The 9,472-nt window shown below is 45.7% G+C and overlaps 1 protein-coding gene across 3 annotated transcripts; it reads right to left on the reverse strand.

The window, feature by feature from the left end:
• Nucleotides 1-365: 365 nt before the first annotated feature.
• LOC132406426 (zinc finger protein 229-like) lies at nt 366-8,117 on the reverse strand. 3 transcript variants are annotated; one of them, XM_059992060.1, is made up of 3 exons: nt 7,961-8,028; nt 4,244-4,338; nt 366-3,291 (listed from the first exon to the last, which is right to left on the reverse strand). In XM_059992060.1, exon 3 carries the CDS (start codon nt 2,386-2,388, stop codon nt 1,039-1,041), a length of 1,350 nt encoding a protein of 449 aa, XP_059848043.1. In that variant the 5' UTR covers nt 2,389-3,291; nt 4,244-4,338; nt 7,961-8,028; the 3' UTR covers nt 366-1,038. The 3 variants fall into 3 exon arrangements, with proteins under 3 accessions (XP_059848043.1, XP_059848044.1, XP_059848045.1); XM_059992061.1 differs by lacking the exons at nt 4,244-4,338; nt 7,961-8,028 and adding an exon at nt 8,076-8,117; XM_059992062.1 differs by lacking the exon at nt 4,244-4,338 and having other exon boundaries at nt 7,961-8,082.
• Between the last annotated feature and the right edge of the window lie 1,355 nt (nt 8,118-9,472).

Raw genomic sequence — 9,472 nt, forward strand, 5'->3', positions numbered from 1 at the left:
CTCCAGGTTGGTTCATTCAAACCTCACCCCTACACTGAACACATGTCTGGATTCTACTTGCTACAACTGGTGTGGTACCTACCTAGATGCTATCTAGCATCTCCAATGCCACATTCAAAGATTGATGGTATTCAAGTGCTGGTGAACTGAGATTCACAGAACTGAGTTGTTGTGCTTGAGATTGCCATTTACAAATCCTTTGCTTTTCCACCCTGTAACAATTTACAAAATACATCAATGGGTGAAAGGTTATCTCAGACGAGATAGTTTTGGTCTCCAAGGTGAGCTCTGACATCACACTGTTACAGTGAGGCTCCATGCAAGTTAAGGGAACAAATTCTCATCCTCTGTCTCATCAGACTTCAGGTGTCTGGACTCAGCATCAACTTCCCTGGCTGCCTACCTATCCGCAGCAGAATGGGACAATCGTGCCTGTTGTCCATCTGTGATCTGGCTCAATGTGCCTCTGTCCATTGTTCCAGCACCACAGCTTTGGGCATGTCCCACTGCCCTACTCGGAGTTCACGGTATTTACACAGCTGCTCCTGCAGACCTTCTGATCACTGTGACCTTGAGGTGATGGTCAATGGCAAAGTCAATGAAAGTCAAGGGTAGGTGATTAGAATTTCTCTTTGCAGATTGTTAATGTGTGGGACATTTTGTGGTGTGAAATCTACAGGTCACTTGTTACCCAGGTACTCATTATCATTATACACCCAGACAGAATAGTATGAACAATGGTCTCACTTGGCAGAAGGATTCAGAACCAGATGACATTCAACAAAGATGATTTGCTAAAGAACCAAAGGTGTTGCAAGGAGTTTGTTTATTCCATGCAGAATATTAAACTGCAGTCTTATTAAAGATAAACACCAGCAGAAGAGACTCCTCCCATGCCCAGTGTCCAGGGTGCAGAACTGGGTGTGATGAGTGACAGCAGTAATTGCAGAGTTCAACACCAACGATCACTTTTGAACTTGCCTCTGAATTCAGCAACTGTGATGGTTAAGTATCCAGCAGGCAGGATAGTTAAACTTTTTATCTCGTGTGGACTCGGTAGTGTGTCACAAGGTTGGATGACTGAGTGAATCCCTTCCCACATTCAGAGCAAATGAATGGCCTCTCACCAGTGTGGACCCGCTGATGCACGTTCAGCTGAAATGACCGAGTGAATCCCTTCCCACAGTCTGAGCAGATAAACGGCCTCACTCCAGTGTGAACTCGTTGATGTACCTTCAGCTGAGATGACTGAGTGAATCCTTTTCCACAGTTTGAGCAGGTGAATGGCTTCTCCCCTGTGTGAACTCGCTGGTGTGCCAGTAGGTCAGATGACTGAGTGAATCCTTTCCCACAGACTGAGCAGGTAAACGGCTTCTCCCCAGTGTGAATAGACTGATGTCTCTGGAGGTTGGATGAGTGTGTGAATCGCCTCCCACAGTCTGAGCAGATGAATGGCCTCTCCCCAGTGTGAACTCGCTGGTGTGCCAGTAGGTCAGATGACTGAGTGAATCCCTTCCCACAGTCTGAGCAGGTGAACGGTTTCACTCCGGTGTGAACTGACTGGTGTATCTGTAGGCTGGATGACTGAGTGAATCCCTTCCCACAGTCTGAGCAGGTGAACGGCCTCTCTGCCGTGTGAACTCGCTGATGTGCCTTCAGTTGAGATGACAGAGTGAATCCCTTCCCACAGTCTGAGCAGGTGAATGGCCTCGGTGCAGTGTGAACTCGCTGATGCACCTTCAGTTGAGATGACAGAGTGAATCCCTTCCCACAGTCTGAGTAGCTGAACGCCGCAGTATGAAGTGACTGGTGTAACAATAGGCCGGATGATTGTGTGAATCCCTTTCCACTCAAAGCCCTCTCCCCAGCGTGAACTTGCTGATGTACCTTCAGTTGAGACTGAGTGAATCCCCTCCCACAGTCTAAGCAGGTGAACGGCCTTTCTCCAGTGTGAACTGACTGGTGTGTCTGTAGGTGAGATGACTGAGTTAATTCCTTCCCACTTAAAGAACAGTTGAACTGCCTCTCTCCTGTTTGAACTTGCTGGTGTGTCTGTAGGTTGGATGGCTGAGTGAACCCCTTCCCACAGGCCGAGTCAGTGAAAGTCCTCTCTCCAGTGTGAACTTGCTGATGTAGCTTCAGTTGAAATGACCGAGGAAATCCCTTCCCACAATCTGAACAGATGAACAGACTCTCCTCAGTGTGAACTGACTGGTGTGCCAATAGGTCAGATGATGAAGAGAATCCCTTCCCACAGTCTGAGTAGGTGAATAGCCTCTCTCCAGTGTAAACTGACTGGTGTGCCAACAGTGGAGATGACTGAGTGAATCCCTTCCCACAGTCTAAGGAAGTGGAACTGAACAGGTGAACGGAACAGGTAAACGGCATCTCCCCAGTGTGAACTGACCTGTAGGCCAACAGATCAGATGACCAAATGGATCCCTTCCCACAGTCTGAGCAAGTGAACGGCCTTCCCCCAGTGTGAACTCGTTGATGTACCTTCAGAGATGATTGAGTGAATCCTTTCCCACAGGCTAAGCAGATGAACAGCCTCTCCCCAGTGTGAACCGACTGGTGTGTCTATAGGCAGGTTGACTGAGCGAATCCCTTCCCACATTCAGAGCAGTTGTACAGCCTCTCCTGAGTTGAGCTCACTTGTGTGTCAGCAGATCGCATGACTGAGTGAATATCTTCCCACACACAAAACAGCTGGCTGGTCTCTCCCCTCTGTGAACTCACTGGTGTGTCTGCAGTGGGCTGAGTGACTGAAACTCTTCCCAAAGTCTGAGTAGGTGAACGACCTCTCAATGTGTGAACTTCCTGATGGATCTTCAAGCTGTATGACCTCTCCCACACACAGAGCAGGTGAATGTCCACTCCCCACTGTGAACTCACCGGTGTGTCTACAGGTCAGCTAAGCGAGTGAATCCCTTCCCACACTGAGAAAAGGAGAATTATATCTCCCTGAAGTCAGTTCTCTGGCGATTCAGAAGTCAGACATAGTCAATCCCTGTGTAGTTGAAGAACTGATCTCGAGTGAACAAATGCTGGTGTGCTTCAGCACCCCAGTTCCAGTGGGATTTCACTGAGTTACAACAGAAAACTTCAGTTCAGACACAAAGCTCGTTTTCATTTGGAATGAGATACTTCTTCATCTTCAAGGATCAACAACGGATATATTGGTATCACAAAGGAAATATCTGGTCACTCCTTAAATATCTGGACTGAGAGAGCAAAACCGACATGTTGCTGTGTTTGAATTCCCATTCAAAATTCTTTGGGGTTTCTAACCTGTAAAAAGATTTACAAAAGACATCAATGGGTGAAGGACAGCATTTCAGATGAGATCAGTTTAGTTTCTATGGTGAACTCTGACACAACCCTGTACAGCAAGGTTGGAGGAACAAATCTTCTAACTGGGCACGGATCAGGCTTCTGGACTGACCATCAAATTGTCTCACTGTTTTTCTGTCTCTATCAGAATGGGCCATTTCTACCAGTCTTCAAATTGTGACTTGGCTCAGTTTGTCTCCCTTCATTAGTATTATTTCAAGTTCTGAGCATGTCCCACAGCACTACAAAGAACACATATCACATGGCTGCTCCTGGAGATTTTCCAGTCACTCTATCCAATCCCACCCTCCCCCCGATGATTGACAGCAATGCCAATGAAGGTGAGGGGGTGGGGCAGTCGCCTTTCTCATTGGAGTGTGACACCTTTGTGATGTGAAAGCTACAAGTCACTTGTTACCCAGGATAAAGGTGTTTGATATCATTATCTACCCAGTGAGAATGGTATAAAACATGCTCTCACGGGTAGGAAGGCCCAGAACAACAGGAGGGGGAACAATGGTGATCTTCTCAAGAACTAAAGCTGATGGGAGGGTTTTGTTCCTTTTTCTCACGCAGCACTAAATGACATTTTCATAAACATGAGAACGTGTGCATATACCGGAAACTCAAAACAACTCACACAAAATGGTAGAGGAACTCAGCAGGTCAGGCAGAATGTATGGAAATTAATGAACAGTCAAGGTTTCGGGCGATGGCCAGAATATGAATGTGGGGGAGGGGAAGGATGATAAACTAGAAGGTTCCAGGTGAAGCCAGGTGGGTAGGATGGGGAAAGGGCTGGAGAGGAAAAAATCCAACAGGAGAGAGGAGGTGGTGATAGGCAGGTAGATGTGGTAAGAGGCCAGACTGGTAAAAAGAAGCAGAGGGCAGGGGGAGGGATTTTCTTTACCCATCAGGTTGGAGGCTACTCAGACGGAATACAGGCGTTGCTCCTCCATCCTGAGGGTGACCTCATCTTAGCGCAAAAGGAAATCATGGATCAACCTGTCGGAATGGAAACAGGAATGGGAATTTAAATGTTTGGCCACCGGAAAATTCTGATTTTGGTGGATGGAGTGAAAGTCCTCGACGAAGTACTCCTCAAATTTACGACGGTCTCACCACTGTAGAGAGGATCGCATCGGGAGCACCAGACACAACAGACGAGCCCAGCAGATTTGCAGGTGAAATGTTGCCTCACTGGAAGGACTGAATGGAGGTGAGGGAGGAGGTGAATGGGCAGGAGTAGCACTTAGGCTGCTTACAAGTATGGGAAGAAGATTAGTAAGAAGGGATGAATGGACAAAGGAATCACGTGGGAACCCTATTGAAATTTCATTTTCAGTAACTTGAAGGTAGACTGGTCAACCAAGATTGACTTAGAGCCACATTTTTGTTCTGAGTTCCTAATCCTTGGCTTTAGATATTTGGAGCTTGGCAGCTTCTGAGAAATTCATCTGCCCCCATTCCCTCCGCCTGTGATTCCAAACATACCCTACCGAATGGCAGCCAGGGTGGGGGGGGGGGGGAGATCACTGGAAGTGTCACCAATCGCTGTCATTAAACCCAGAAACCCCCACCAAACGAGAAGTCCATCTTCAGCCACAGCCCTAGTGATGTGCATGCTCAAAAACTCCCAGGAGCCCGGGTATGGATCTTTGCGCAGAGAAAGTCACAGAGTCATAGAAAAGTACAGTACAGAAACATGAGCTTCAGCCTATCTAGGCCATACTGAACCATTTAAACTGTCTACCACCAGTGACCTGCGCCGTGAACATTGCACTCCAGACCCCTCCCACTCGTGTACATATTCAAATCAAGCTCACATGCACCACTTATGCTGGCAGCTCGTTCCGTACTCTCACCTTCACAGTGAATCAGTTTTCCATCATGTTCCCCTTAAACCTTTCCCCTTTCAGCCTTAAACCATGACATCTAGTTGTACGCCCATCCAACCTCAGTAGAAAAAGCCTGCTTGCTTTTACTCTATCTACCCCTCATAATGTTGTACACCTCTAACAAATCTCCTCTCAATCTTCTAAGTTCCCAGGTATAAAGTCCTAATCTATTCAATTTTTCCTTATAACTCAGGTCTTCCAGTCCTGGCAACATCCTTGTGGAATTCCGCTGTGCACTTTCAACCCTGTTTACGTCTTTCCCATGGGTTGGTGACCAGAACTGCACACAATACTCCAAATTAGGCCTTATCAATGTCTCATACAACTTCAACATAAATTCCACCTCCCGTGCACAATTCTTTGATTAATGAAGGCAAATCTGCCCAAAGCTTCCCTTATGATGCTGTCTACCTCAGCTGCCACTTGCAATGAATTATGGACCTGTACTCCCAGATCCCTTTGTTCTTCTGCATTCTTCAGTGCCCTACTGTTCTGGTTGGTCCTACCAAAGTACAGCACCTCACACTTGTCTGCATTAAATTCCATCTGCCATTTACCAACACATTTTTCCAGCTGATGCAGATTCCTCACAGGCTATGACAGGCTTCCTCACTGTCCACTACACCCCCACTCTTTGAGCCATGCATAAATTTGCTGATATAGTTAACCACATTGTTATTTGTCATCCATATCAATGATCTATATGATAATGATCTATATAATAATGGACCTAGCACCAGTCCCTGCAGTACTCCACTAGTCACAGGCCTCCAGTCAGAGGCAACCCTCTACCACCACTCTCTGGCCTCTCCCACAAAGCCAATGTCTAATCCAATTTACTACCTCATCCTGAATGACAACCGACTGAACCTTCTTGATCAATCTCCCATGTGGGACCTTGTCAAATGCTTGTTAAAGTCCATTAGACAACATCCACTGCTTTGCCTTCATCAACTTTCCTGGTAACTTCCTCAGAAAACTCTATAAGATTGGTTAGACATGACCTACCACACACAAAGTCAAGTTGACTATCCCTCATCTGTCCCTGTCTATCCAAATACTCACATATCTGATCCCTCAGAATACCTTCCAATAATTTTCTCACTACTGACATCAGGCTCACCGGCCTATAATTTCCTGGTTTATTTTTAGGACCTTTCTTAAACAGCGGAACAACATTAGCTATCCTCCAATCCTCGTAGCTAAGGATGCTTAAATACCACTGCTAGGGCCCTTGCTATTTCTGGGCTTGCCTCACACAGGGTCCAAGGGAACATCTACTGACTTATCCACCCTAATTTGCCTCAAGACAGCAAACACCTCCTCCTCTGCAATCTGTATAGAGTCCATGACTTCACTGTTGCTTTGCCTCACTTCTATAAACTCTGTGTCTATCTCCTGAGTAAATAAAAATGCACAAAATCCAATTTAAGATCTCCCCCATTTCATTTGGCTCCACAATCAATTGCCATTCTAACCTTCCAGTGGACCAATTTCGCCCCTTGCAATTGTTTCGCTCTTAATATATCTGTAGAATCCCTTAGGATTCTCCTACTCCTTGTCACCTGCGGCAACCCCATGCCTTCTTTTAGCCCTCCCGATTTATTTCTTAAGTGTTTTCTTGCATTTCTTGTACTCCATAAGAACCTCCTTTGTTCCTACCAGCCTGTACCTGCAATGCACTTCCTTCTTTTTCTGAACCATGGCCTCAACATGTCTTGAAAACCAAGGTTCCCTAGATCTATTAGCTTTACCTTTTATTCTGGCAGACACATATAAGCTTTGTACTCTCAAAATTTCACTCTTGAAGGCCTCCCACTTACCAGGTCCACCTTTGCCAGAAAACAGCCTGTCCCAATCCACATTTGTCAGATCCTTCCTGATACCATCAAATTTGGCCTTATTTTTTACAATTTAGAATCCCAGCCCTCGGCCTAGACCTATCTTTTTGCATATTTACTTTAAAACTTAATGGCATTATGAACACTGGATACAAAGTGTCCACAAACTTCTATCACCCGCCTGTCTCATTCTCTAATTGGAGATCAAGTATTGCATGCTTTCTTGTTGGGACTGCTACTGAGGACATTTTCTTGAACACTTTTGATAAACTCTATCCCATCTAGTCCTTTTCCCAGTCAATATGTGGAAAGTTAAAATCACCTACTATCACAACCTTATGTTTCTTGCAACAGTCTGGATCTCCACAAATTTGTTCCTTTCAATCCCGCGGACTGTTAGGTCGTCTATAATGTATTCCCATTAACGCAGTCATACGTTTTTTAAAAATTCCTCAATTCCACCCATAAATGTTCTCCAGTCTTCCTTGACATTTTCCCTATCGGGCAACGCCACTTATCCTCCTTTAATCCCTCCCGTTGTATCGCGTCTAAAACAACAGAATCCCGGAATACTGAGCTGCCAGTCCGCCCCTCCTGCATCCAAGTCTCACTAATGTCTACAAAATCAAAATTCCAGACATTGATCCATGCCCTGTCTTTCCTGCAATACTTATTGTATTGAAACACACGCAGCTCAAAACAATAGTCACACAGCCCTTTGATTCCTGTCTGAGGTCTCAACAACATCTGTCTCCACTATATGTTCTGGCACTCAGGCTCCCATCCCCCTGGAACCCGAGTTTAAACCACCACCCCCGGGCAGCTCTAGCAACCCTTCCCGCTAGGATATTAGCTCTCCCCTCCAGTTCAGGTGCAAAGGGAAAGTACCGGCACTGTCCCGGGATGCGGGCCCACGGTGTGTCCGGAGCTCGCGGCTATTGTCCCTCTGTCGCAGTGCGGACGCCGATGCTGATGAAACCCCCGCCCAGAGACCCACTCCTACCTTCTTCTTCTGCTTCTTCTGGTAATGTTTAATGGCGGTTAGCAGAGCAAAATCAGGTGCATTACCGCCACCTACTGAGTTGGAGTGTGGAGCAGAGACACCAAGTACACCCACTAAATTCCGCCCCCTCAAAAAAGAACCTCAAATAATATCAAAAAAGTCAAACGCGTACTTCTATTCATTACAACGGCAGTGCTAACCGAATAAACTTTCCATGTTAGATTCTGTCTGCCGCAAAGATCTCAATTTAGCAATTAGATATTTCTTTTTACACCTCATAGGAACCGCATTTAGACAATATATGCTGCAGTTTCTTCACCATCTCAGACAGGAATACTGATAATCTGATAATCTTTTCTTAATAGTCACCTGTGGAACATAAGCTGTGCGGATATGCAGGATTTGTATCTGATTTGTATATATTGCACATATTGTGCCGTTGATATGCAATCAATCATGTTGATCTTTTCATGAAGGCTTACATCAACCTTAGGCAAGGGGTAAAAACTATGGAGGAGTGGCACAAAGAGGGACCATAATCCACATTAAATAACCCAAAATTTTTGCCCGTTCATTTCCCAAACCGAGGATCTTAAGCTGGAGACCTTGAGAAGTGAAGTTCTGAGAGTACAAAGCCTGTCGGAATAAAATGTTGCTGATACTGGATGAGCAACTTTACGTCCTCTTACATTAACACAATAGGCCATTGCTAACTGTTACAGTGCAGACGTAAAGGTACTTCACCCATCTCTACCAGTAATGCCAAAATCGGGGATGATGTAAAAGCACTACATAATATCAGTACTTGAGTTTGAGCTTTATATAGGGGCTATTACTCAAAGAGTGGTTGATGCGTGGAATGCACTGCCTGAGTCAGTGGTGGAGGCAGATACACTAGTGAAATTTAAGAGCCTATTAGACAGGTATAGGGAGGAATTTAAAGGGGGGGGGGTTATATGGCAGGCAGGGTTTAAGTGTCAGCACAACTTTGTGGGCCAAAGGGTCTGTATTGTGCTGTACTATTCTATGTTTTATGTTCTATGTTCTATAAGGCTGAGCCATAAGCAAAGACAGATTTGATTAAAACAATATACATTTGTTTAAGTAATGCACACAAAATGCTGGAGGAATCAGCAGGTTAGGCAGCATCAATGGAAAAAGAATACACAGTCCATGTTTCAGGCCAAGACACTTCTCCAGGACTGAGAAGGAGTGTGGAAGATGCCAGAATAAAAAGGTGGAAGGAAGGGAAAGAGGCTGGCTGGATGGCAATAGGTGAGGCCAACCGGGTGGGAAAGGTCAAGGGCTGGAGAAGAAAGAATCAGACAAGAGAGGAGAGTGGATCATTGGAAAAGGGGAAGGAGGGAGGGGTACAGGGGAAAGCAATAGGCAGCTGA

Source organism: Hypanus sabinus, chromosome 16 (genome assembly GCF_030144855.1).
Source record: "Hypanus sabinus isolate sHypSab1 chromosome 16, sHypSab1.hap1, whole genome shotgun sequence".
Taxonomy (NCBI): domain Eukaryota; kingdom Metazoa; phylum Chordata; class Chondrichthyes; order Myliobatiformes; family Dasyatidae; genus Hypanus; species Hypanus sabinus.